A 27,461-nucleotide genomic window follows, 5' to 3' on the forward strand; every position below is an offset into this window, starting at 1 on the left:
GAAGGCAGCTCACGCGCTGAGTTCACCTGCCCTGGCCTGGCTCTCCTCACACCCTGGCAGTGAAGTGCTGTGGGCAGGAATGGTGCCCCACACCCTCCTGGGGCCTCTCTGCAGCCCTGTTTAACTTGTGTGAGCCTGAAATAAGCAGCCCCCAGGGCCGTGGGGCTCTCTATAAACATGCTGCAGTGCTTTAGCAACCGGGGCAGCCCGAGGGAGGCAGACCCCTGAGATCACAGCCTCCCCTTCCTCACCAGCTGGGGCTGATTAACTCCTGGCAACCAGCACCGCATGTTTGTCAACACACAGCCCAGCCCTCAGGAGCCCTCCCCAGGCAGCAGGTGCAGAGCAGCCGGCAGCCAGGATCCCAGCTGGACGGGAGGGGTCCTCCGGGAACCGGCCAGCTCTGCAGGCTGGGGCAGGAGCAGCAGATGTGCCCGGGCAGGGAGAACAGGCTGTCCCATTCCCAGTGTAACAGAAGGAGCTGCCCCTAGGTGGCAGGGAGGGGGGTGTCATTCCCATTAAAGCCCCCACTGCTCATCCACCCCAGGGCCCGGCCCAGCTTTGGGGAGCTGTTTGACCCCCAGCAGGGACTCCTGGCTGGAGGGAGCTCACTTAGCCAACTGTCCCTGGAGGTTTGAGTTACATGGAACTGGAGCGAGTCCTGGAAAGGGAGCCCAAGGGAGGGAGAGGGGCCAGGACGAATGGAGACCCTCTGCTGGGGGGAAGGTGAAGACACACTATCCCACTGCCCCACCTGCACTGGGAGAGCAGAGGCCTGGGCCTGTCCCCTCTCTGACACAATACAGCCATGCTGGGGCCAGCAGCTCTGGGCGTCGTCGCCCGGCCGTGACCTCTTTACAGGTTCCCCAAAGGGGGGTGCTTCCCCCCAGGCAGAGGCCTGCATACGGGGTGCCCCCACTGCAGTTCATTCTCCCTGTTGGGGGGGCGCCCTGCGCCGTGGGGGGGGGAGGTGGCATTGGCTGAACGTTCACCCCTCTCTCCCATCCAGCAGGCGTTTGCGGCAGGGGCCACTCGTCCACTATTAAAACCTCTTTCTGGGAGCTCGGGGGTTCGCCTGGTATCAGATGGGGATCTCAGCAGCTCAGGTGGGCACAGAGTCCCCTGTGGGCGGCTGGCACTGCCCGCTACCCAGCCTCCTCTGCAGGATGGTTTCCAGGCGAGCCCAGCCCGGCAGCAGCGAATGCAGTGGCTGGGTGCTCCCACGCCAGCTGGGGCTGGGCAGAGCGGTCACTGTTTCTAGCTTAGGGTACACTCCTAGTCCCCGGATCTGACCCCTTCCTTGGGACGTGAGCACAGCCACCCTCACCCCTCTGCTCTAGCTGGCCCAGTATCCTGCCCGCCAACAGCGGCCAATGGCAGGTGCGCCGGAGGGAATGAACAGACCAGGGCAATTACCGAGAGCTCGGGCCTGTCATTTACTCCCAGCTTCTGCTGCCAGACGCTCAGGCCACCAGAGCACGGGGTGGCTAATAGCCATTGATGGGCCTAGCCCCCAGGGACTCACCTCATTCTTCGAGCTCACTTCTACCCTTGGCCTTCACCACAGCCCCTGCCAAGTTCACCCCGACTGGGCAGTGTGGGAAAAAGTACGTCCTTCCCTTTCTTTTAAACCAGCTGCCCCTTAATCTCATTCGGTGACCCCCGCTTCCTGTGCTAGGGGAAGGGGTAAACAACACCTCCCTGGTCACTTCTCCACACCAGTCATTTTACAGACCTATCGTACCCCCCCCCCCTTCCTTCTCTTTTCCAAACTGACCCATCCTTGTCTTTTGAATTGCTTCCGAGACGGAGGCTCTTCCCTGCCCTCTACTCATTTTTGTTGCCCTTCTCTGTACTTTTTTCCTATTCTAATTCAACCGGTAGGAGATGAGGTGCCCAGAGCTGCATGCAGGATTCTCAGAGTAGACGTACCACGGCTTCATAGTGGCATCATGCTGTTTTCTGATTTATTATCTCTCCCTTTCCTAATGGTTCCTGGTAGCTTTTTTCACTGCCACTGCCCTAGCAGATGTTTTCAGAGAAGTACCCCCAACCCCTGTAACTTTACACTGAAAGCCCTCCCGTTACACGGCTTTAGAAAGAACAGATCTAGAAAGACACACGCCCATGTCGGCGCCAGGCTGGGCACAGTCTGTCCTGCCCTTGCGCTCCTGCAAGCCTATCGTATGCAGGGCAAGGGTCAGCCTCCTGGCCCAGAGCAGTTCCCCCTCTTAAATAGGCCTGCGCCCGCCTCCCTCCCCCCTGCTCTGAGCCATGTGCTCAACCTCATGGCAGGTTGGGAAGATCCCTGGAGACAGAGTTAGGGGTTCAGAGCCATTTCAAAGCGAGGGGCCCCACGGCAGGCTCTCAGAGGTCCTTCCATAAAAGGCCTTTCGCAGGCAGGACAGCTGGATGGGAGGCTGCATGATAGTTTGGCCCTGGGCAAGACCAAACTGGATCCATCACTCCCCTGGGGCCGCTGGCTTCTGCCAGCTCAGCTCAGCATCGGAACGGGAGGGAAAACGGCCCCTGCTCCCCACCTGCCCGTCCGCCCAGGAGAGTTCTGTCCCGGTAGGTGGCCATCGCAGCAGCAGGTGGGGGCAGGATCCCTGCCAGAGGCAGATGTCCCAGGCTCTCGGTGTTTCTCAGGCCAAGACCATCGTGTTCTGGGCCCCGTGTGCTGGCTGGGCTGAGCTCACCTGGGGCTGGCCCTGTGCACTGAGACCGTGCTTCCTTCCAGCGAGACGTGCAGGCGGCATGTGCGTCGGCTCTCTCTTCCCTTCTGCACGGAGCCTCCGGGCCCCAGGCCAGCAACAGCGGGCTCTTCCACTTCAGCCTGCAGCAGATGGTCCTGGTGCCGGACAGCCCGGGGCCAGGTGGATCCCGGCAGGTTCACCAGCAGGTGGGGGAGGAAGAGCTTAGCCCAAGTCCCCAGCAGGGCCCTTCTCCTCCTCTCCCCCCAAGAGAGACTGGACACTTTTCTTAGTAAATTTATTCACAAAAAGTTCCCACCTGGGGGGTGGCTCTGGGGTTTATTTACAGCCTCGCTGTGTGCACACAGCCCCTCGCGTCAGAACAGCAGGGATAGGCGGCCATGCTAGGCCCCCACCCACGCACCCGGCGATGGGCAGGCCAGGCCCCTCGGCCCCGTCCAGTGGGTGTGCATGTCCCATCCTCCCCCTGGCACTCCCCCACACGCTGCCTCCAGCCCGTGGGTGGGCAGACGGCCCAGGCCTGTGGTTTCCTGACATCAGGGGGGCAGGTGTAGGGGGACCGAGGGGGATCCCCCGAGAGCCGGGCTCAGTCTCTGAGGTAAGAGGGTTGCAGCGCAGGCGCCAGGGTCCAACACTTCAGTGTTTCTTCCAGTGATGCTCGTCCAGCTCATAGAAGAGCACGTAGCCCTCGCTGGATGGCACCTGGTTCTCACTCAGCGGGGACACGCTGCAGAGGGGAGACGGCGTTAGCTCTGCACCTGGGCCGGCCCAGCCATCCCGCTGGGGCCAGGGCCACGCGTTGCAGGCTAAGCCAAAGTGCCAGGGAGAGCTCTATTCCCAGCCACCGGCCCTGCCAGGCGAGGTCACACTGACCCGGCCGTGCCCCCGGCACCCAGCAGCACCCAGGGCCACCACTGACTGGGGCGCGGGCCTAGCTGGTCCCCAGGCAGGGGGTTCTCAGCTTTCAAAGCAGTTCCGGGCTTCCCCAGGCAGAGCTGCTCACTGGAGCCGGATGGCAGGCGATGGGTGGCCCTGGGGCAGGCGCAGGGCTGAGAAAGGCACAATCCAAGACCTACGCAGCCCAGATCACCCGCAGACCACCCGGGCACAGGAGTCCTCTCCAGCCTGAGAGTGCCCTCTGGGCATAGGAGACCCGCTGCCTTGCCAGGGCTAGACCCTCCCCCCAAGAGACCCTGGGGAGTCACTGCAGCACGTGCCAGCATCGCACCCAGACCCAGACCCGCACCGATGGTCCCTTCGCCTCCTCGGGGAGGTTCAGGATCTCACCCTGTGCCCAGCCCATGGGATCAGGATCTCACCCTGTGCCCTGCCCCCACCTACCGGGAATCATTGTAGACCCGCCAGCCGGCCTGGTCCCTGCAGAAGGCGGTGTAGTGGCCGTAGTGCACGCTGCCCGAGTGATTGCACAGGGCATAGAGGTTATACACCGGGCTCCCTGCAACACACAATGGCTCAGACCTCGCCGCACAGCCCCGACGCTCCCCCAGACCCTGCCATGCAGCAACCCAGCCAGAGCCTTCTCCGCGCAGCAGCCCCACTGGCACTCCCCCGCCCCCCAGGCAGTGAAGCCCCTGGCTTGCCCCCAGAGCCCTCGCCACACAGGAGGGAGGCATCCCCTGCCCACTCCCTGCGTGTAGAGCCATTCCTGGCTGCCTTCCAGCCTCGATCTCCTAGAGCATCCCCCTCCTGCAAAGCCAGGCCCGGCTAGCAGAGCCAGCCGGGGTCAAAATGCCATGCCCGGAGGGCAGTCAAGCCGATCCCTGCCAGGCACAGCTCTGGGGGAGAGCGCAGGACATCCAGGGACTTGGTCTGCACAGCCCTGAAGGCTGGTTGGGCTGGTGCCCGGACACCTACCAGCCTTCTCACTAGCGAACTCCTTCAGGTTGAGTCGCTGCAGAGGGAAGTCCACGAAGACAGAGCATTTCTTGATGGAGTACCGGGTGGTGGAGAACCTGTTCAGGTCTGGGCAGCGGAGCGTCTGGGTTAAGGGAGGTACCGGGCAAGGGATGGGGGGTCTGGCCAGATGGGGAGGAGGGCTTGTAGCCTGCAAGAACTTGCGCTAGCCCTGCCCCTTGGGATCCAGCATTTCCCTCTCTACACTGCCAGAGTCACCGGGGCCACGGATCCCAGCCCGACAGAGGCCAGACACCGAGCAGGCATCTGCCACATGGTTGTACCTAGGCTGCCAAACAAACAGTCCCCCCACCCCTGAGTGTGAGCCCACGGCCCCCGCCCAGCGCTGGGACACTGTCAGGAGCCCAGCCAGACAGCGAGCTGCAGAACAGCATGTGCTGGGCTAGGCGAGGCCTCTGGGCCAAGGGGTCAGCAATGGCCAGGACCTAACAAGTCGCACCCCAGTAGGAAAACCCCAGCTGATTGCCACGTCCCCGGACGCCAGGCAGGGCCGAGCCAGGTGTGCGTGGCTCCCCTCTCCCCCCAGGGCACTGCCACGCCGCAGCAGACAAAGGATACGCAGCACCAGGATGTGGGGGAAGCGCTGGATGGTCAGTTTCTTGGTGCTTCTCGTCCTCTGCCGGCACTTGTCACAGACCTGCCCCAAGGCACCGGAGAGCCCAGCTCAGAGCACGCAGGGCAGGGGCCTGCTTCAACCCTGCTCTGGCCAGCTCGGTTCCACTCCTGCCAGCTGCCCTCCCACGTCCAGCTTCAGGCTCCCGCCCATCTTGGCTGTCAGGGCACCACGCAGACTCCTACCCTCCCTCCCTGCTCCCCCCTTCCCCACCATGCCGCCCCCTCCCCCTCCACTTGGCGCCGTGATCTCGGACTCCAAGCACCCCAGCAGGTGCTACACCAGTTACCGCGCTGCAGAAACAGTAACGATGCTGCAGCCCTCCGCAGCCCTTGTCTGGCCCAGCTCCTAGTGCTCCTGCCCCACCCGCAAGGATGGAGAGGTCAAGGCCCCCCAAGCACAGCTGGGCAAGCGCTCCTCCCCATGAACCCCAGGCAGTGGGGCCTCCGGCCCTTCCCTTACCGGAGCATTCTCAGAGTCCAGCTCCTCCTCCTTGGTGAAAAGGCTGAAGCAGTCGAGGAGCGAGACCTTCCCACTGGCAAAGCCTTTCTGCAAGGGAGAGCAGGGGAGGGGGGGTCAGGCCTGGCAGGGAGGGACGCACGGCATCAGAGCAAGGGGGGCAGGCTCTGCCCTGGCTGCGGGGGTGGGGTTGTCCCAGAGCAAGGTTGGCTCAGCTCATTTCTGTGAACGGGCAAAGAGGGGGCAGCCCTGTGCTGCTCCAGGCTTGGCAAAGTGCAGGGAGCTCAGGAATGCTGCAGCAGGGGAGGGGGCGCGGGCACATACTAGACACTAGAAGCATGGCCCCCCACAGCCCCCGGGACAGGGCATCCAGCTGCTGAAGAGAGGATGAGCCTGAACAGCAAGGGCAGCGGGTCCCTCCCTGCGCACCCCAGCCGGGACGGGCTGCCCGCCCCCACAAGCCCTACCTTTGGGATGGGGAGGGACAGGTCACAGAAGACTTCAAAGGTGGTGGAACGGTAGCCGCAGGCCTGACACTTGAGGCAGCTTTTCAGCTGGCCGACGAAGAGATCTGGGGAGAAGAAGGGGCAGGGTGAGCACGTGTGCTTCCCTGTCCAGCGCCCCCAGCTCAGCCTGCCCTGACAGGGACCCAGGGACGTGCGGCTCCTCCCCTCGCTCTAGGCAGTGGTGAGCGCCGGTACCCAGAGAGCTGTCCCAGCACTGCCATCCCCAAGGGCCAAAGCCCCGACGACGCCAGCCGAGCTACTGGGCATCAGGGACTGGAGCACACCAGTGTCATCAGCCAGGCTCCGTCACCAGTGACTGATGGGCGTGGTCACACAGCGGCTCAGGCGCCCGACTGTGCTAGAGACGGGAGAGAGGGGACGTGCGTGGCCCTCCCCTCCCCACAGGGGCTCGGATCCTGCCCATGCCACCTGGGAAAGGAGAAGCACTCGAGTCCGCGCCCCTCTCGGGCATGTCTGCTGGCTCGGTTAGACCCAGCCCCCTCCACCAGGGAGGAGCAGGATGCTGGGCCCTTGAGCCCCAGCACACGTGGAGCTCAGAGTCCAGCCCTTTGCACAAGGGGCTAGAGGGAGATGCAGCCCTGTCCCAGTCAGGGCTCTGCTCTGGCTCAGCCCCCAGCCGCGGGCCCGAGGGACTGGGCAGGGAGGGGTCAGGAGGCCAGACCACGGGCCCAGAGGGACAGGGAGGTCGTGCTCACCCACTATCTTGCTGTCCTCTCTCTCCAGGTAGCGCTTCCACATCTGGTTGGCTCGTTCATCATCACTAGGAAAAACCCCAGAGGGAGAGAAGAGTGGGGGGCTGCTGGGGGAGATACCCCAAGGGCAGCTCCCTCCACACACCAGCCCGGGTTCTCCACAGCCCCTTTGCTAAGGTGGGTGAGGTTGTGCAGTGAGGGCTCCTGTCCTGAGAGCAGGGCTCAGACTCCCCAAACTCCCCCGCAGCCCCACGGCCCTTGCGGGAAAGACTGCCACATGCTGCTGTCAATCTCCTCCCTCTGCCCCCTGCAGCAGGCTCCCTGACCCCCAGGCGACATGCAGCTGTGGGGCCTGGGATACCCTATGCCCCAAACCCCCTGCCAGCCCTGGGGCCCTCGCTGAAGAACCAGAGCCTGCTCAGCGCCGCTCCTGTCCCCTGCAGCCGGAGCCACCGTCATAGATTCACCAGGCCCAGCCAGGCCTGGACCCCACCGCCTCCACCCCCCCAGCTGTGCAGCGACAGAGCCGTCGCCAGGGGCCGTCTTGCTGCTTTCAGACACTTTTTGCTTCGTCCCTGGGAGACGCAGCCCCCAAGCCAGCTCAGCCTGCTCACCTCAGGGGGTCTGAGTCCTCTAGCACCGAGGCCCATTTGGTATCAGAGAGGATGCAGGGAGTTTTGCGCCCTTTCCTGTTGATCTCCACATGCAGCCGGTCCATGAAAAACTTCAGGAACTCCTGAGCATCCTGCTGGCTAGACACAGGAACGGCCCATCAGGGCTCGCCACGTGCAGGGGCCTCTGCCCCATCCCGCCCTTCAAGAGCTGGGTCCCCTCCCCTGGCCCCAGGACCCTGCCCCTCAGGACCCTGCACACACTGGGTCTCTCCCCCTCCAGCCCCAGCCCTGCCCCCCAGCGCCCTTCACACATTGGGGCCCCTCCCTGAGCCCTGCACCTGCCCCCCAGGACTCTCCACATGCAGGGTCCCCTCCCCTGGCCCCAAGGCCCTCCACACTCAGGGTTCATCAGCAGTGGGGCTTTCCTGCCGCTCTGGCAGCCAGGCTCCGACCCCAGCACCGCTGTCTGCCCCCCTCACTCAGGGCATCATATTCCCAGGCAGAGGAACCGAGTTCCAGCAGGCCTCTGTGGGAAAGGGGCTGCAAGGCAGGACCCAGGGAGGTCCCAGTTGCTCTGCACAGACCTGAGATCCCAGGCACCCCATGCCCTTGCCAGACTGGTTCCTCCAAGGTGCACACTATGCTGGCTGCTACAGCCCAGAGGCTGCTGCATTTCCATGGTGCTCTGGGACAGCCCTTCCCCACGGCCGTAGGGCCCACAGGACAGAGCCCTCTCACCTGTAGCCTGTGAAGGACGGGACGTATTTCTGAAAGACGGCTTTGAAGCGCCCGGGATTCACAGCCTCGGTGGTGTCTGGGTGCCACAGGTCAGTGATGACCTCTGCAAACGCTGAAGGGAGACAAGCCACCAGCCCACGTTACCCTGCCTGCACTGCCCCACAGCTGGCTCACTCGCCCCAGCTGGTACAGCAGCCATGGGGCGGGGGAATTTCCTGCCTGTGGGGAAACGGCCAATCTCCAACTGGACCCTGCTGGAGCAGGGAAATACCCCCAGCTCTAGAGTAGTGCTGCCCCCAAACCCCTGCACCTACACACGGGGGGACAGGGAGGGGTGGAGGAACAGCTGGATGGGGTCCCACTCAATCATTGTCAAAGGCAGCGTGGGACAGCGGTCGGAGCCATGGACACCTGGATCCTATTCCTGACTCTGCCCCTGAGTGAGGGACCTTGGGCAGATCTCGCCTCCACGCTTAGTGCCGCCCCCCGGAGCGCCGCTGTGTAGCGCTCACAGCCCTGGGTGCCCATGGACACGCTCAGCACCACGGAGCCTGGAGATGGGCCTGTCCTCCATACACCTGTGCCCGCTCCCACGCTGGGCAGTGTCAGCACTGCCACGGCCCTGCTGTTTATGTAACAGACTTTCCAGCTAGCCCGGCTCTGGCAGGGCGCTTACATAACCCTGCTCCCTGGGGCGGGGATTAGCTCCCACTGCAACCAGACCCCAGGAGCTCCCGGGCACTGAGCCAGCTGTGTAAGCGCAGGCTGGGGAGCGGCAGGGAGGCACCCGGCCGGCTCACCTACCTTCCGTGAGCTCCTGCTGGGCCCGTGAAGCGCCGGGCTGCTCCTGGAGGAACTCCTTGCGCAGGCAGTAGTCGCGCAGGGGCTTGGTGCTGCTCAGACACTGGAGCACAGCGTTCATGAAGCACTGCAGGGGACAGACAGGCCGTCACAGCGAGCCTCACGTCCCGGGCGCTGGCCCACCCAGCCCTCTGCATGCAGGGCCGGCACAGCTCAGGGGCACGTGGAATTGGCCAGCCCAGGAGGGGGCCCTAGTTCCTACCCGGACAGGGACCCTGGAGAGCAGCAAACCCAGAGAGTGCAGGCACGGGGACCCACCGTTACCCCCTCACCCAGCCAAGCTCTGCGCCCAGCTTTCCGGTCCCAATCCTGGCTGAATCCCGCCATTGCAACGACTAAGAGAGGGTGCCCCTGTAGCCACAAGTCTCATGTCACTGTGCAAAGACCCGGCTGGCAGCTGAAGGAGGAGGGGCACCAACAGGCTCCCGAAGGAAGCGTCCACCCACACTGAAGGAGAACGATGCTGGTAACAGGGAGGAGGGTTCCCAGAGATCAATCCCCCCACCAGGAAGACAGTCACTGGCCGTGTGCAGCTGCTTGACCACCTCCGTAGCCAGACTAAAGCTGCTGCTGCTCACTGCTCTGCCAGGGCCTGTTGCAGCCTCACAAACCATACGAGCAGAACTCAGATCTGCTAAATCCCCGCCACCTGGGCTATAGGAGAATCTCCCTCAGCAGCTCAGGGCCTCTGACACACAGCAGAAGGCAGCAGTGACACTCACTATGCTAGACAGAGCAGGGTTTGCACAGAGGGTCAGAAAGCCTCCAGCGCGACCCAGGATTGTTTAGTGCCCTCCAGCACCGGGGCTGCAGGGAGCAGTACTCTGGCAACAAGCCCAGCAGGGCGCAAAGGGAACCACAGCTGGGTGGGAAAGGAGGCTGCAGGAGAGCCAGCTCCGTCACAGCGCACTGGCTGGCTCCCTGATTTGGACTCAGCAAGGTCTTTGTTTTGGGACAGGCAGGCTCCCGCCCACCACATTTCTGGCAGCACCAGGTGCTAGACCCTGATCACCACACCCATCCGCCTGTCCCTGCCCAAGGGCTCCAGGAGCCCATCCCCACTGCTGGGGGAAGGCTGCTGCACTCCTGCTTCCACGAGGATCCAAGCAGGCAGGCAGGCGCTGGCTCAGAGATGGTGGCGATGGGAGAACAGCCCCCGGCCGCTCGTAGCTCCAGGTAAGGGACAGACCTGGCAACACCGAGGGAGACTACTGAGGGCGTTACACAGACCACAACGTTAGACCCGTGTGAGAACCTACAGCACTCAGGAATCTCAGCTCTCCTTGGCAGGGCGTGGTCTCCCAAGGACAAGGGCACCCCGCCCATGGCACATCGGGCAATCACGGCCCCAATCATGTAGAAACCATGCGGCCCAGGTCTCCATTCCCTGCACTTTGCGTCACTTACACAAATGCAAAACAGGTGTGAAACACCACAGTGCCACACTCACTTGCCCTGGTGTGAACAATGCCACGAGGGCGGGACAGGGAGAATTGGGTCTGAACTGGGCACAGAAGAGGGGAACGCAACGCAGGGAGCAGCCCCGGCCAGGCCGCGGGGAGGACGTGCTGCCTGGAGCCTTCTCAACTCCAGCCCTTCTGCAACTCAAACACTTTCCCAGGCACTAACTGCTATTTGTGACACCATCAAATAAATACACGTTGCGGGCGTTTCAGACAGCCTTCTCCAGGGGACATCCTGCTGCCCAGAGCTCCCAGCACAGAACGCCGGCTGCTTACCGTGTTGCCAAGATTGCGGAGTCCGATGTGCCCAGAGCCGAGGAGGAAGGTGTGGTGGGTCTGAGAAGACAACGAGAGGGAAGGGATGAACGCCCGGGAAAGGGATCGGGAAGTAGCTAATTCAAGCGTGAGCAGGAAGAGTCCATGTTGGGATACTGTAAATAGATTGAGCCCTTCCTCATGTCTCACCACGAGGATGGCCAGAAACAGATACACACATGGCCAGCCCAGCCCAGCACACACACACACACACAACCAGCCTCACACACACAGCCAGACCATTCCTCCCTTACAGCCCCCCACCCTGTCCCATCCCATCTACCCTGTCCTCCCCAGCTCATTCTTTCATCCTTGTTGCATTATCACCTCCCCAGCTGCCCCGACGTGCTGTGGCTTTGACGTGGGCAATTTCCCCAGGCAGAGGCCCCGTACCAAGCGCCTGAGGGCAAAGCTCTGAGGGGTCTATCTGAAATGGAGTCTGCTGACAGGTGGGGTGAGGTTGCTGGGATCTGGCCCCTCAGGTGCAGTCTGGCCCCCAGAGGCTGGAGGTGTCCCGCTGCCTACAGCCAGCAGAAGGAAGAGCATGGTGCATTACCTCACTGGTCATCAGCAGCAGCCCCATCACAGCCGTGTGCACCACCGACTCCGAGATATCCGCCCCCTTGCCCGGCAGCCCTCGTTTGGCGGCCAATGTGCGGTGCAGCTTTCGGGGCAGCTCCACTAGGGTGGCTCCCTGCAGGCCTGGCATGGCTCCTGCTGCATGGAGGACGGGCAGCCAGAGCGCTGAGCTTGCCCAGCAGCACCAACTGAAGGGACCACAGGGTCCTCCCTCTGCCTCTATAAACCATCAGCTCATTAGCTGATCCGATTTCCCCTGGCTATTCCGGGCCCTGCTTGAGGCTCAGCTCTGTGGGATTAATTAGCAAGGAGAGCTACTTCAGGGACAGTGGGTGTTTGAAGAACCAGGGAACAGAGAAGGAAAATACAACCAAACACTCACCCACACTACAGCAGGCCCGGAGCACTCTTAGAGGGAATGGGGGTGGGAAAGAAACCAGCTACTCCTGGACCCTGACCCGCCTCAGGGCTGCCATAGCGCACTGGACTGCTTGGTGGGCACATGCCAAGCCTGGCGACGCGTGGCAGCCATGCCTAGTGGTCAGCCCCATGCCTGTGCTCAGACACAGATTACATAAGAGATTTCCTAGAGAGACCGGATTAGGGGTTACACTTTCCGCAGGTGCCAGGTGGCCACACCTGGGTGGTTCTTTGACCAGGGAAGAAGAGGAGCTGCAGGCAGGGGCTAAGGAGGTCTGGGTCAGGACATGGGGGATCCCAAAGACTGGAGATCAAGATTTGGAGTCTCCCCAAAAGGGAGGGGCCTCATTGTTTTGGCCACTTCAACCAGTTGGGGCAGAGCCTTGGACACCAGACCTACTGTCAGGGAGATTCCTGCAGTTGCCAGAGAGATTGAGGGGTCATCGCTGACCTCTGTGCTTTTGCACATCATTCGCCCACACACATACCCTCACCCGCACGCACGCACATCCCTGAGCCTCCTGGGTGAGCAACCCAACGATTCTTGGGGCATCCATTAACTTCACACGCAATCCCACCAGTTAGCTGTCTCCACTGAAACCACAAACTGGTTCTCCGCTCCTTCCACCCTGAGGGCCCCGCAGCAGATCAATGGTACTTCAGCTTGGAGTGCTGGATGCAGTTCCTGGAGCAGCCGAAGTCGCTGCTGCACAGCAAGACAGGGCCCTCAGGGACCCACGCTGGGACCGGTGGCTTGCTGACATGACATGCTCCTGCTCCTCAAACCCAGAGACCTCCCCAGATTTCCTGCAAGCCCAGTGACTAAATTCTGATGCAGCCCAGTTACCACAGGCTTGCACGTGCATGATGGCAAGTAGGAGGATGGTGAAGGCTGTGGAGGCACAGCCTCTCCCTCCTCCTGGGGGAAGCAGGGTGGCTACGGCCAGACAAGGGACTTGAAAAATCACTCCACCTCTAAGTCCCAGCTGCCAATCTTGCTGAAGCACATCACCCTCCCGCCACCCCAGCGCACACAGCTATTCTGCCTCACGCAGACCTGCTGGTGGCGGCGTTCTGACCGTGGCAGCTCCATCGCTCGCCACATGGGAGACAGAGCGCACAGCTGGATGGGCAGACTGGGGGGAGCCCATGGTGGCACTGGCTTTTGATTTGCTTGCTCAGCAGGTTGAAGCCAGAATCACAACCACCACCAGCTCATTTACCCAGGATCCCACCCACAGGTGCTGGGTTCTCACAGGAACAAGGAGGCGGGGGACAGCTTGGGGAAAACCACAGAGCACCAAGGCTCGAGGGAAGCTTTTGGTCTAGACCCCCATGGAAAGTAAGGACTAGGGCAAGATGGGAGAAAACGCCCGCTCCCTTGCCTGGACACCCCTTGAGGAAGGCCCAGATTGCAGTCCCCAGGCATCAGGCCAGGCGATGCCCCCTCTAGCAATCAGCAGTAAGAGGCTCATCCAGCCCAGCCGGCCCAGGAGCAGAGCACAGGGAGGATGGCAACGTGAAGTGCTACCCTCCCTGCCCAGTAGATGTCAAACAGCTCTTACAGCAGATGCCTTCTCCTCGGGCCTGCTTGGAGCTGGAGGCGGTACCTTGCCCTGGGGTGGGCTCCCAGCCACTGGGACATCCTGGGGGTGCACGTACATAGAGACCTGAGGATCGGGGGGGAGAGTCCTGATGCAGCCCTCAGTGCGGACAGAGAGCAGCGTAGCCGCAGGCCTCCCATCCAGCCCAGGGGACACGTTGACTCTCCTGAGTGAAGAGCTCCGCTTCAGAACCAAGGGTCCTAGGCCCAGCTTCTGGCTGCAGGGCAGGCTGTGGTCCCGGAGCACCAGGCGGCTCAGCACCGTGCTCAGCTCCTCCCCGCGCCCCCCCGCCTGGCTCAGATCCCCAATGCTGATGGATTTGGAGCGGGCGAGGTTGCTCCTCCTGCGCTCAGAGTCTCGTCCCACCAGCAACGCTCCTGATGGCAGGGAGAAGGAGGCGCTGCCCGACATGGTGCCAGCCTGTGGAGAGCTGGGCACCTTGACCGCATGGTCTGCCTTCATCGGCCCTCGCCTGGGCACCGAGCCCCGCAACACGTAGCCGCGCTTCGAAGCACGACCCCGCTCGAGCTCCTGCTTCTTCCCCCGATCGTCCAGCGGGCTGGGCCGGGGAGGCAGTGGGCGAAGCTTGGGAGCCATGGAGAGCCCATTGGCAAGGGCAGGGGAGGCTGAGGCGTGGCACTCCTGGCTCACGGCCCGGTGTCCGTTTGGGAGCTTGGTGGTGGCCTTGGGCTGGGATGTGATGACCTGCTCCCTAGCCCGGCTGACCCGGTGTTCAGAGGCCTGGGGCATCGTAGAGACAATAGAGAGGAGAACCCTAGGGAGACAGGGAGAAATACGGGTCAGTGCAGCAGGTCAGAGACAGTGTCGTTCAGAGCCCAGCTCCCGAGAGGCAGGACTCCAGGCTGCCAGTCCCAGCTCCAGGAGGGCAGTGTGATCTAGTGGGTTCAGCAAGGGAATGGGAGACCAGGCTCCTGGATTCCAGCACTGACTCCCTGTATAATCTTGAGAGGATTCTCTGTAACTCAAAGCTGCATGATGGGAAGCAGAAACCTTCCTCTGCAGCAGCAGGTGCTGGCCACGGCTGAGGCGCAGATGCTGGGCTGCAGGGATCGGGGCTCAGAGGCAGCACAACCGGACGTACCTCTCACAAGCTGCGAACGTCTCTTCCCCACCAGCACCAAGCTCACACACCTCGGCCGTGGCTGTCCAGATGGAGATTCCCATTGGCTGGGGCCCTAGAACACAAGACAGGATGATCCAGGCACAGGGTCCCAGGGCAGTTTCATCCAGGACCTCCAGCCACAGAGTCTCTGGGAAACACTGAGAGGTCTGAGCAAGACAGCCCAGCCCAGAGTGGCTCAAACCGGTCTGTGTCACCAGGGAAAGGGAGAAAGGGTCTCCAGTGAGACAGGCCCCATCGGACTCCACCCACCAGAGTGGGATACTGCACACCTGGGCGGGAAGGGCAGGGTATCCTCAGGAGGGCAACAGGGAATCCTGCAGGTGAAGAGAGAGAGAGAGACAGGCACAGGCTCTCCCTACCCCACAATGCACCACCCACCATCACCCAGCACAAGCTATTGCTATTGGAGCCAGGAGTGACTATGCCTTGCTCAAGGCAGCATCACGCCATCTACCCCCCTTTCCGCTCTGTTTGGAAGACAGTCGCCTGGGATAGCCTTTTACTCCCCTTTCAGCGGGTTTGCAGGGGAGAGTTAATTGGCTTTGGTTCCTTCCAGCCAAGGTCACCAAGCTCCAGGCAGGTGTAACTAAGGGTGTGTCTACATTGCAATTAAAAACCCACAGCTGGCCAGTGACAGCGGACTCAGGCTAAGGGGCTGTTTAATTGCAGTGTAGATGCTCGGGCTCAGGCTGGAGCCCTGGCTCTAGGATCTTATGAGATGGGAGCGTCCCAGCCCAAGCCTGAATGTCTACACAGCAATTAACAAGCTCCTTAGCTTGAGTCAGCTGGCACAGGCCAGCCAGGCATGTCTAACTGCTGTGTAGACATGCCCTCTGAGGCCTTGCCCTCTAACTGCAGCTTGGTGATCCGTGCAGAAGGAGCCAGCGATCTTGGCGCCATAACTGAGCAGGAGCCTGCACCACTAGGGGGCTCAATGGGTGCCTTGTGTCAGTCTGGCAGAGAGGTCAAGGGCTCAATGGCCCTGATGACAGGAGTTCTGTCCCCGCAGGGGTCTCTCCATGGCGTGGCGAAGGCACATCAGCAGTCCCAGTCTGCACTCCTGCTGCCTGGTTCCCAGGCTCTCCATTCAGACTCTGCCCCACACAGTGCTGCTGTCAAACCCCCGAGGCTGATGCAAACTGCCCCATCTCACCTCTCTCTCAGCTAAGGTGAGTGATTTGGGTGAGTGAGGCTCTCATTGTTCGCTGAACAACAAAGGTGACTGGGGTGAGTTTCTGAGCTGTGAGGCAGGAGGTGGGTTGCCAGATACTCCCACCAGCCACCTCTGGCAGGGGCTGGGCTTTGCCAACGCAGAGCTCATAACCACAAGCAATGCTCCTATCTGGCAAAGAAACATATTGATTCCCCCCTCCTGCTCTCCTAAACAGGAGCACTGGCCCACTGCTGCCTCCTGGCATGCAGCACAGAACACTGGCGAGGGCACTGATCCCACTCAATAAAGTCAGCCAACACTTGGCATATGGGATCAGAGAGAGCTACACAAGCGTACGGGATGCCTTAATTGGGGTCCATCAGCACAATCCTGTACGCTGCCATTAATTGGCTAATGTATATGCCTAGTGCTGCCAACTTCTGGATGGAATCAGACCTACTCAGCTGTGTGTCATAACCCTGGTACTACTAAAAGCTGATGGAGATTCCCTTTCAGCTCAAATAAAAGAGGTCTGTGTTTTTGGAGCAGGAGGATCAATGTTCTTTCTATCCCTGATATCGTCATGAAGTTCCTACCAGTCCATCATAATGGCAATCGGGAAGCCACAAATTTGACACAATAGAAAGCCATACAGTAGCCACTGGAATAAGAGGAGCATGATCTCTTTGCTGTTTGCTTAAGGAAAACCAGCACAGGCTCCTGCTACTGCTGAATGGCCTCAAGACGGAGGATGGAGTACTTCAGAAAGGGAAAGCACGGGGGAGTGCCATGGCAGAAACCAGGTGAGGGCTAGAGAGCAGCTGGCCAGTCAATCCCAAATCACGTGGCACTTCCCCTTGCAAGTGGAATGGCGCAGTGCCCAGATTCGGCCCATCTGAGCACGGCATTGGCCAAGTTGCCAGGAGCCCAAGGGCTGCCCAAAATTTGTATAAAATGGAGAAGGCTGCATCCGCCTCCCATTTTATATGTAGAGGTGCAGCCCGGAGGGACTACAGTTCCCAGCAGGCAGCACTTCCTCTCAATCCAAGCAGCCACGCTGTATGGGATGCTGGGACCAATAGTCTCTTTAGGCCGCACCTTCACGAGCGAGCGGCACCAGACAGCAAAGACTTTTCATCTCCTGGGTGTTGTTTGAGGCACTCTCTGTATGGATCACCCAGATAAAGAGAATTTATTTTCAAAACTGTCAGTGATGTTCCCCCTCACCCCCCCATGCTCACCTCCCTTGTACCCCATCCTACTCCATTCATGCACCCCTTGCTGCCGGCCAGCCTGCCCCATGTCTCCAAGGGAGAAGAACCCAAGTACAAGGGGCAGGGCACAGCCCAGCTACTGATCATTCCAGCCTCCCCTCACCCAGACCCCAAACCACATCTATTCTCTATGAACTCCAGCTCCCTAGAGAGCCCCCTACAGCCCCCTCCTCTGTACACCATTCCATCTCCCTCTGCACAGACATCTACCCATCATCCCACAGCCCCTTCTAGAGACAGCAATCACCCCCTGCATACAGCCCCCATACACACACACACATTACACCCCTATGTGCAGGCCCCCACCCCTGTAGAGTGACCCCCTATATACACCCCCTATATATATATATATATACACACACATTACACCCCTATGTGCAGGCCCCAGCCCCCTATATACAGCCCCCCTATATATATATATATACACACACATTACACCCCTATGTGCAGGCACCCGCGCCCGCCCCCATCCCCATAGTGACCCCCTATATATATATATATATATATATATATATATACACACACACACACACACACATTACACCCCTATGTGCAGGCCCCCACCCACATAAAGTGACCCCCTATATACACCCCCCATATATATATACACACACATTACACCCCTATGTGCAGGCCCCAGCCCCCTATATACAGCCCCCTATATATATATATATATACACACATTACACCCCTATGTGCAGGCGCCCGCCCCCACCCCCATAGTGACCCCCTATACACACCCCCTATACATACACACACACACACATTACACCCCTATGTGCAGGCCCCCACCCACATAGAGTGACCCCCTATATACACCCCCCCCCCCCATATATATATACACACACATTACACCCCTATGTGCAGGCCCCAGCCCCCTACATACAGCCCCCCTATATATCTCACACCCCACAGGCAGCCCTACAGTCCTAGGGAAACCCCCATCCCCACATACCATCGAGGGTGCCACCCTGGGGGTGGGGGTGGGTCGGGCCCTACCTCCTGCAGGACGCCATGGCAACAACTCTCGCACCAGACACCGCCATCTTTGTTTCTGCCCCCGCTGCCCGGCTGCGAGCTACTTCAGTCGGCTCACTACGCATGCGCCGCCCCCCGCCGCTTTCGGCGTCTAGGTTCAGTCTGCGCGTGCGTCACTGTCCTGCTCTAGTGACACATCCCCATCGCCATGGAGGCAGAAAGGCGTCCTCCCCGCCTCTTAAAGAGACAGTAGCACAAGCAGAGACAGTTATTGTAGGGTCACCGAGGTTCAGGTTATTGCTGTCTAGGGGTGGCCAAGGGTCTTTGTCCCCCAATTATTAACACAAGCCCCCCAGTTTGGGAGATGCGGGAGGGGGAGCCTGTGCTGGAGGATATGGGACATACCACGTCCTCCAGGGGCCCTTGTGCTGGGGTGGAGAGGGGGAGTACGGGACATACCATGTCCCTGGGGGCCCCTGTGCTGGGGGGGGAGGGTACAGGACCTATCACATCCCCAGGGGATGCTGTGCCCCAAGAGAAGGGGCTGGTGGGAGCATCTATGCTACCAGAATGGGGAGATGCAGCACTAGATGTGTAAGTAAAAGGGGCAGGACCCAGCTGTGGGCCAGCCTGCCCCCTGAGGACATGTCTCTTGGCATACCTGAGGGGACGCCGGCACGTCACCTACCCTCTGCCAAATGCAGGGGTCCCCAGGGAGACAGTGTGGGAATACTGCACTAACCCCGGGCTGGGCTGAGAGCGGCTCCTGGCTGACGAAGAGCTGGATGGAGCCGAATTGGAGCAAGTCAGAGGTGGTGCTGGTGGGCAGAGGACAGGACTTTCCGGAGTCTGCAGCCTCCTTTGATTGAAGGGTCACATCTGCAATGGCCAACTCAGTCTGTCACCTAGGAGGGCTCTTGTATTCCTTGCCGATGCTGCACGCTTACATAGCAACCGCCCAAGTAACACTTTCTGCCATCTCTGGTTGGCTGGGAGACGCCATCCCACCCGGGCAGATGATGACCTGACCTAAATTATTCATGCCTTTGTCACCTCTCAGCTGGATGACAGCCATGGGCAGGAAGGCTTTGGCATTTAGGGAACTCCGACTAGTACTGAATGCTGCAGCCATGTCTTTTCAGCAACACAGGCTGCCACTAGCACATCAGACCTGTCCTCCGCTCCTGTGCCAGCCTCCACAGAATATCAGATGTCGTTTGAGGTTGCAGGCTTTATCTTCAAAGCGCTCCATAGCCTGAGCCCAGGATACTTAAAGACCATTTAAAGCGCCGGGACGAAGACCGCGGTTGACAACCTCACTCCTCTGGTCCCATGGAACGCTCAACTATAAGAGTAAAGCTTCTCTATGCAGGAGACAGGACTTTCTCCAGGGGTGGCCCAAGACTGCGAATGAATTCCCCAAACTAAGAACTGTCATAAACCATGTCACTTTCCACTCCAAGTGTAAGGCGTGTTTCTTTGATCCGCCTTCTCTAACATGAACACATGGCAACAAGCATAGATATAAAGGGTAATAAGAGTAACCATCAAATAAAATTGAAAAGGAACATGACCAAAACAAGACCCGTCTGCACACATTTCTTCTTTTGAGCAAAGACCAAGCAACAGGTCACACTTCTCAGTTATGGTGCTTGACACATGCCTGGAAGATACTCAGCTAGTACAGTGATGAGCACAGTATAAAATCCTACAGAGAAGAGAACTTCTGGTGCTATCAATGGATATATATAGTTTCATCAAACACCTGTCTGGTATTTCTGTATGTATAATTCTGAGGCACTCCTGCTGCTGGCTCCTGCACACACAGGAAGCCCTTCGTCACACACTGAAACAGCAGCATACTGGGGCTGTGAAACCAGCAAAGCCTTTCTCCCTGCTCCACAAACACTGCCTTGCAGCTTTCCCCATTGTTGTGAGATCGTAACCCTATCAGCACTTTTTGTAAAGAGGGGGAGGGGGGTGCAGTGGGAAGGGGGTGTGTGTGTGGGGGGAGGCTGGAGGGATAGGAGGTGATCCATAGTAGCAGTAATTCAGAATGGATTTAACACTTTTTCTGTGTGTTTTTTACACACAACTTTAAAAAATTCCAATAGCTGGAAGTTGAAGCTACACAAATTCAGAGAGAAATATGGCAGGCATTTTTAACAGTGTGAGTAATGAACCACTGGAACAACATACCAAGCATTGTGGTGGATTCTCCATCGCTGGCCACTTTAAAATCAAGACTGGATTTTTTTTTAACACCGCTGTAGTTCAAAATATGTTATTTTGGGGGAGTCCTCTGGCCTGTGTTATCCAGGAGGGCAGTCCCTCCTGGCTTTGGAATCCATAAATCTGTAAAAACAGGCCTGAATGGTCCTATGGAAAACTGCTGACAAAGCTGAAGATACTAGAGAGAGAAACCAATTGCTTCTTCGAGGAACTTTTCTTAGGAGTTTGGGCCAGTTAAATAAACTGATAATCTTCAGTTCTCTTTTCCATTTTCCACTCGCCGGTATGGTGAATTAGAAACCGGCTGTTACAAGCTGTCTCTCCAAGCAGGAGGGAGCAGGGAGCATGAAACTGTTGCAGTTGGTGCAGCGGCAGCAGGGAGCCTCGAGGACAGACGGCTGGAGGCTGAATAGAGCCAGCTACCTTTGCAGGACACAAACCCCTGGGCAAGAGCCCTTGGGCACGGCAGCAGCCAGGCAGGCCTTAATTGAGGCTACAGTTTTATTGGGGGATGTTTGGGGGGAGATTGGGCAGCTCCCCCCTACAGGAAGGGGGTCGGGGTTACACATGGAATGGAAGCCAACAGGAATCATGAGTCCCCAGCACAGTGGGGGAAACGCCCCGCACTGAGAGCAGGGCCGCAGGGCCGGCTGGTTGCCTGCCTGCGACTGTGTGGAAAGGCGATGACTGATCGATGGAGCAGCCCTGCAGACCTCCGCCAGCCTGGCCCCATCACTTCTCCTTGTGCTCGATGAGCCCCTTGGCGATCAGGTCCGGGATCTCCACAGCCAGCCACGGACCCAGCTGCAAGGCAAAGAGCACAGGGGGCCGTGAGCGTGGCTTAGATACAGACTCCCCTGCTTCCCACCCACCCCCCAATGGAAACTCACCCCCAGGGCCATGAGATGGGCTAGCCCGAACTTGGGCACATTCCTGGCCCACAAGGGCTTGAAGTGGTCAGTCAAGCAGATCTTCCCTCCCCTGCAAGAGACAAAAGAGATGAGAGGGTGCGGCCACCCCACGGCTGCCCGAGGCACAGGGAGAGCCCTGGCTACAGGAGATGCAGGGAGGAGACAGTCTGGAGCCTGGCTTCATGGGACCATGGGAGATGCTGAGGCACTGCCATGGCAGCATCAGCCACACTCAGCCCCAGAGCGGAGCTGAAGTTCTCACAGGCCTGGCCCTATCCTGACCCAGGGAAGCTTCCTCTGACATCCCGGGACCCCTGGGGTGCCACTCAGACACTGCATCTTCTCCACTTCCTGTCCTGCATCGAGGGGCCGCTTTCCTGTGCTCTGAGCAACAGCTGCCATATGTTCCACCCCAGAGGTGGCTGCATTTACCAACAGCTGAGACTCCTCTCACAGATGGTACACATCAGTGGGATGGAAGGAGTGATATAAAGCCAAGCTCAACCAAAGCCCGGGATCTGACCCAGGAACTCTGGGCTGTAGGGTCTGCAGAGAGCAGAGGTGGGAACGGGCCAGGGCTGCCTGACCTGTACATCTTGGCCGTTTTCCCATCCAGCTCTGGAATGGCGATTTCGGGGGCAGTGGACGGGTACGTGACAGGAATCTGCAAACAAACAAATCTGCTCAGTGGTGCCCATGGCTGCACCAGGTCCCCATCCCCTACCTGTGTGAACAGGGAGCAGTATGCTTACCCCGAGTTCCCAGTTGCTGCTCTCCCCACACAGCGGGGATCACTGGGCCTAGGCTCCTTATGTGGATCCCCAGCGAGTTTGCACCCCGGGGGTTGAAGTGGGTTGGTGGGTGGGGGATGCCCTAGTTTGGGTGAGACAGGAGGGGGTAGGGCCCCTTTGAGGCAGAGCCCTTTGCTAGCCCCACGTTACACAATGTTCCCTAACACGATTGCATTGGCCTGGTCTGTGGTGCGTCCCATTGCAAAGCTTTGTGTAATGGGCTCCCAGCTGTCAGCCCCCAGCTGAGGGGGGAGCGATGCTGTGAACCAAGCCAGGGCCAGCTCCCACCTGTTCTCTCCAGTGCTACACTGAGTGGAAGAGAAACCCCTCCCTTCCCATCTCGGAGCAGGGGCCCTGATTCCTAAGACACCCCCACCCCAGGGACACTCACATCAAACTCGACGGCAAACTCGTACTTGAGAAGGTCATGGATGTACCAGCACTTCCCGAACCACCTGCAAGAGAGAGAGATAGGAAGGAGGGGGCAGCAATAGACCCCAGGGGCTCAGCCTGTTCAGCTTAACACAGAACGGTTGAGGGGAACAGAAATCTGATAATTGAGGATCTTCAGTGCAGCAGACAAGGGTCTACCTAGACCCAACTGCTGGAAGTTGAAGTTTAACCATTGGAACAACTCACCAAGGTTGTGGGAGAGTCTCCTTCTCCGGCAATATTTGAATCAAGATGGGATGTTTTTCTAAAAGCTCTGCTCTGGTTCCAAAAAGAATTAATTCAGGGAAATCCTGTGGCCCGTGTTTTGTAGGAGTTCAGATGAGATGGTCACCGGGGTCCTTTCTGGCCTTAGACTCTATGAGCCCAGCCAGCAGCATTGTGGGCTGGCACACGCCAACTCCACTTGCCCCCATCTTCACTCTGCTCTCATGGGAACAGGCCTCACGTGCAGTTAGAAGGGAAAGAGTGCAGCCCACTGTTAGAGACTGGGAGCTAGGACTCCTGGGTTCTATTCCTGGCTCTGCCAGAGACTTGCTGCGGGACCGGGCGCACGTAGCTTCCCCATTTGTACAAGGGGGCTCAGAACCCTGACCCACTCCTTGAGAAGGGGAGTGGTGGTGGGGGGGCAGGTAGGGTGCTGTTACAGCTATAAATCTAGCCCTGTGGAAGCCAGCACCCAGGCCACTTACAACACCCCAGTGAAGTTCGCGTAGGAGGGATTTAGGTAGTTTCACTAGTTTGGGTTTGGAAGAGCAGACAGGACCACTTGCACCTGGTGAGGTCCATCGCTCACTAGCTTGATAGCTCTGAGAAGCTAGCAAGCAGCAGAAAGGCTGAGCCAGGCGGCAGGAAAGGGGTTCCACATAACTGCTGCTACGTTGTGATGTACCTGGGGCATAAAGAGCAATGAAGACACTTGGTGGAGATCCCTGCTGGACGGTGCATGCTGCTTAGTTCACAAAGAGGGCTCTCAGACAGGGTTTCCAGGAGCTGAAGGTGACAGAGGGGAAGCCAGCTAACTGGATGGTGAGGGAGCTCTCCGCATCGCTGCCACAGCCTAGCCCCGTTCACAACTGCACTCAGTTGATCCACATCAAACGAATGAGTCCCCTCGTGTGTGAGCCCGGGGGCACTGCAGCTGGCAGGGACGCTGCAAGCCAAGGCTTCTCTGGCGTTGACAAGTCCTGGGATGTGGCAGCACCAAATGTGGCAAGCGGGGCCTGGTCCATTCGCAGCACAGGGCTTGGGGGCTGGTAGTCGGAGCACACAGCATGCACCCCCCTGCAGTCACGAACAGCTGGGCCCAAGCTGAGCCCCTTTACGAGAATGGCAGAGTCACACAGGGGCATCGATGCCTATCCTAGCCACTGAGGAGCCCGTGGAGAACACGGCTGTGGCACGGAGCACCACGCAGCCATTAGCTCACCGGGCAGTAGGTCACTCAACTCCAAGAGGAGCAGCCAGACAAGCTACGATTGGCAGCCCATGGCTACGTGGGGCACCGAGCTGCACGTTCTCGGCCAATGGGGCCGAGATTGTTATACTTCATTCCATCAAGAGATGGACCAGGGCACATCCGGGGAGACCTGCAAAGGGGAAAAGGGGCTTATGACCTTTCCTGCCTCTTGTGGCTGGAGGGAGAGCTGGGGAGAGGCAGGGGACTGCATGTTTTGTGCAATAGATGTTCAGTTCCCCTCAACCCCAGAGGGGTCTCTGGCCAACCAAACAGCTAGCAGGGTTAGGGCATGACGGACAGGAAGGAATGGCAGGGGCAGGAGAAAGGACTGACTTCGGTATTCCCTTTCTTGTTCATGCCTCTAACTCCAGCAGCTTTTGGAAGGCAAGGTCCTGTTTGCCAGAGACTCACCCCCCTGCTCCTTTTTCAACTCCCAATGCAGATGCAAGGGCTCCCGCAGGACTGGGTGTATTCACAATTCCTCAAAGCCTAGAGAGCGGGCTACAGAAGAAGCAGCCCATCAGAGAGACAGGATGGCCTGTGGCCATGGCAGCCACAAACACACCCTGCAACTTGTCCATGCCTACCTGGTCCCTTCCTTGCTGGACTCCAGCCTGAACCAGTCATTGTCAGCGTTCTTGTTGTTTTCCACATACTGGGAAGAGAAAGGCAGGGAGTGGGTTGAGCCCGTTCCAGCATACAAGCAAGGGAACCCCATGAAATCAGAACCCCCAGACCATGCAGTTCATGCCTAGCCTCCCAACCCACCAGAAGTTTGCACACAAACCAAAACTCCCGTTCCCAAAACGTACACAGATGATGGAGATTTCTGTGGACAGGTTTCCTGCGAGACCACGTTCCTCGCGAGACAGAAAGATCTGTTGCTGCTGTGGTGAACGGGAAGCCGGCTGCAAAAGCCCCATCGCCAGCAACAGGAGACTTCCCCTGGCCCAGGCGTCACACAGATGCCACCAAAAGCAGACACCAGCAAGCCCTGAGGTACTTGGCAGGGGGTAGGTCACAGGGTTCCCGGATATGACTGCTGCCCATGGAGCGCCCGTAGCGCACAGGCTGGGCGAGGCACCGTGAGGGAAGAGGTCGCTGGTTTCCAGGCACCCCTTTGAGCGACACTAACTGGGGAGTTTAGGGCAAGGTGGGTGCCCACCCCGGGGACGTCTGGGCCTGGCAGCCGGCTACGCCTCCCCCAGCTCCCTGCGCTGTGGGGCCACCGCAACCCCCAGGTGCCTTAGGAGAGGGGCGGAGCCTGCACCCCATGGAGCAAAGGGAATCCCACTGGGGCCCGGGGGGCTGGTGCTCCAGAGACATGGGGGAGAGGCAGCCCAGGGCCCCCCCGCAGAGATGGGCGAGGGGGCAACCCCGGGGGGAGAAGGGGCACCCCAGGCCCCCTGCAGGGAGATGGGGGGGACGCATCAAAGCGTGACTCTCTCTGGCCACCGTCTGGGACCGGCCACGTCAGCACGGGAGAGGCTCGTGCTCCCCATAGCGCGGGACGGGCCCCCTCCCCACACCAGAGACCCCCCCGCGCCTCCCGCCGCAGAGCGCTGACAGGAAGCGGTTTCCGCCGGGGCCCTTTGCCGGTCTCACCGTGCCGGAAGCGGAAGGGCCTGACCTTGATGAGCGCCTGGTATTCCTCCTTCAGCCGCTGCACCCACAGCTCCCGGTCCCGGGGCCCCGCGTTCGTCCTGAGCAGCGGCAGCTCTGCCACCAGCCGCCGCGTCGCCTCATCCGCCATCTTTGCGGGGGAGGGGAGGGGACCGGAAATGGTGTCAGAACGAGGCTCCGTGTTTCGGGAGGGCAAGTGCGGAGGGCACCGGAAGTGACGCCACGCACAGACTCGAAGCGGCCAGCACCGCCATCTTTGTTGATGGCAAGGGTGGAGGGGGAGGGGCCTGAGGAACTCCTGACCAATCAGTGCTGACCTCGCCGGCGTGGGGTATAGGGGGGCCGTGGCGTCCTGGCCGGGCGATCTGCGAGGGGACACTGCGGGGGGGCCAGGACCCCCCTCGAGCCCCATGGTTCCCCCTCCCCCCCGGGTGTCCCCCAGCTCCAGGCTGCCCCTCCCCTGGTGTGTTGGGCTCTGCTGAGCCCCCAGCTCCATGGTGCCCCAGCCCCTCACAGGTGGGGTGGAGGCGGCCTGGTGTCTACACCCAGCAGGAGAGAGACGCTTGGTCTAAATAGTCCATTGCAGAGGGTTATGGGTCTATGAAGACGGGGTGGGGGCGGAGGGTGGCCTGAATGTCCAGCGCTGAGCCATTGAATCAAGGGCCTGGGCAATAATACTGCAGCACAGACTGTGTCGCTTGGGGGCTTGTCTGACAGCCATTGCCACCCTGGCGATTACTCTCATTGTGAATTAACGGTAGTAACAGGCGGAAACGGGGACACTTAATGATCTTCTGTTTTCAAATCTCCCCGAACGGGGAGAAACAGTTTCCCTCCCAGGCAGGAAGGAACGTCACAGCGACCTATGTTAATAAACATGGGAGAATCGAAGCAATGGATGCCCCCTTTACATGCAGCGGGATGGGGAGCCCACAGGATAGGAGCACGAAGCCAGCCTGCCTCTTCAGACAAGCTCATTGAAGGTTGAATGATATAAGCAAGGACAGACTTCGTCTTTGGCTTCGATCACTAGATGGAGACAAGGGAACAGAGTTCCTGCAAGCTGAGGAAGAGGGGTCCTTCAAGGTGGGCTGAAGTCTCTGGGATCTGCATATAGGTGAGAACCCATCTGGAGCCAAGCCTGTATCTTGCTAGTTTTAGACTTTTAGATGCGTTTTCACTTTTATTTGCTTGTAACTCCTTATAACTGTACACCTTTTATTTGGTATCACTTAATCTATGTCCTATTGTTCATATATTTGTTTTATTTTTACTATAAACCATTTCAGTGCTGTGTTTCAATGGTGTAGTTACCCAGTTAAGTTAACAAGCAGGTGGGTTTTGTATGGAACAAATGGATCATATTATTTCTCTGAACTCTCCAGGAGAGGGCTGGACATTGCAGAGCACATGGTTCTGGGGAATTTCAGGACTGGGGCTGTGTTAGGGTCCCCTTGATGGGTGTAACAAAGGCTGGTGGAAGCCAGAGTGGGACTGTAGACAGGCGGCTGGGGTCAGAGCAATTGAACCAGGGCTGTTTAGCACACAGATGCTCAGGGTGTGACCTGCATGCTGTTTGGCTGGTTGTGAGCATCCCAAGTTGCAAAAGCAGTGTGAGGATCCCAGCAGCAAAGCATTGTGAGGCACCCAGGGTTGCAGAGCAAGTGGTGACACAACCCCTCACTGGTCTGGATTGTCCCCAAACCCCATCACAGGTGTGTTTAAAACAACAGGGGTATGATGGGTCAGCCGTGGGCTGGGCATGGTCCATGTGGTTGTAGCTGTCAGGAGGGGGTGTTAGGTAGAAGATTTGCACTCCAGGAGTGTGCCCAAGGGCATCCCTGAACTCTGCTCAGACTGGGGAGGACTAAAATTCTGGAGATTCAGAGGTTAGATCCCCTCAAAATACATT

General features: G+C 59.2%; 2 protein-coding genes across 4 annotated transcripts; both read right to left on the reverse strand.

Moving 5' to 3' along the window:
- Positions 1-2,902: 2,902 nt before the first annotated feature.
- On the reverse strand, positions 2,903-18,208 carry USP21 (ubiquitin specific peptidase 21). Of its 3 annotated transcripts, none has more exons than XM_067569563.1 (14): positions 18,061-18,149; positions 14,637-14,730; positions 13,496-14,309; positions 10,893-10,952; positions 9,097-9,220; positions 8,293-8,404; positions 7,555-7,692; positions 6,944-7,008; positions 6,189-6,292; positions 5,725-5,811; positions 5,208-5,286; positions 4,590-4,697; positions 4,056-4,170; positions 2,903-3,441 (listed from the first exon to the last, which is right to left on the reverse strand). In XM_067569563.1, the coding sequence occupies exons 2-14, from the start codon at positions 14,717-14,719 to the stop codon at positions 3,351-3,353; spliced, it is 1,980 nt and encodes a 659-aa protein (XP_067425664.1). In that variant the 5' UTR covers positions 14,720-14,730; positions 18,061-18,149; the 3' UTR covers positions 2,903-3,350. The 3 variants fall into 3 exon arrangements, with proteins under 3 accessions (XP_067425664.1, XP_067425665.1, XP_067425663.1); XM_067569564.1 differs by having other exon boundaries at positions 18,105-18,118; XM_067569562.1 differs by lacking the exon at positions 14,637-14,730 and having other exon boundaries at positions 18,105-18,208.
- A 2,594-nt stretch (positions 18,209-20,802) lies between these two features.
- On the reverse strand, positions 20,803-25,714 carry UFC1 (ubiquitin-fold modifier conjugating enzyme 1). Its single transcript, XM_067569609.1, has 6 exons — positions 25,557-25,714; positions 24,514-24,581; positions 22,409-22,472; positions 21,814-21,890; positions 21,206-21,296; positions 20,803-21,119 (listed from the first exon to the last, which is right to left on the reverse strand). Exons 1-6 carry the CDS (start codon positions 25,677-25,679, stop codon positions 21,048-21,050), a joined length of 495 nt encoding a protein of 164 aa, XP_067425710.1. The 5' UTR covers positions 25,680-25,714; the 3' UTR covers positions 20,803-21,047.
- Between the last annotated feature and the right edge of the window lie 1,747 nt (positions 25,715-27,461).

The sequence above is a fragment of the Emydura macquarii genome, unplaced genomic scaffold (genome assembly GCF_026122565.2).
Source record: "Emydura macquarii macquarii isolate MOO-44397 ecotype Brisbane River unplaced genomic scaffold, CSIRO-AGI_Emac_v2 contig_2924, whole genome shotgun sequence".
Taxonomy (NCBI): domain Eukaryota; kingdom Metazoa; phylum Chordata; order Testudines; family Chelidae; genus Emydura; species Emydura macquarii.

What these genes read in the sequence shown, in the direction of transcription:
- USP21 (XM_067569562.1), bottom strand. Translation starts at nt 18,208, where the DNA reads ATGCGTAGTGAGCCGACTGAAGTAGCTCGCAGCCGGGCAGCGGGGGCA. An exon ending in TGTCCCTCCCCATCCCAAAG is followed by an intron (nt 5,812 to 6,188) that starts GTAGGGCTTGTG and finishes TCTCCCTTGCAG; the next exon opens with AAAGGCTTTGCCAGTGGGAA. An exon ending in CCCCCACATCCTGGTGCTGC is followed by an intron (nt 4,698 to 5,207) that starts GTATCCTTTGTC and finishes TCCGCTGCCCAG; the next exon opens with ACCTGAACAGGTTCTCCACC.
- UFC1 (XM_067569609.1), bottom strand. Translation starts at nt 25,679, where the DNA reads ATGGCGGATGAGGCGACGCGGCGGCTGGTGGCAGAGCTGCCGCTGCTC. An exon ending in TCCAGCAAGGAAGGGACCAG is followed by an intron (nt 22,473 to 24,513) that starts GTAGGCATGGAC and finishes TCTCTCTTGCAG; the next exon opens with GTGGTTCGGGAAGTGCTGGT. An exon ending in AGTTTGCCGTCGAGTTTGAT is followed by an intron (nt 21,891 to 22,408) that starts GTGAGTGTCCCT and finishes GTTTGTTTGCAG; the next exon opens with ATTCCTGTCACGTACCCGTC.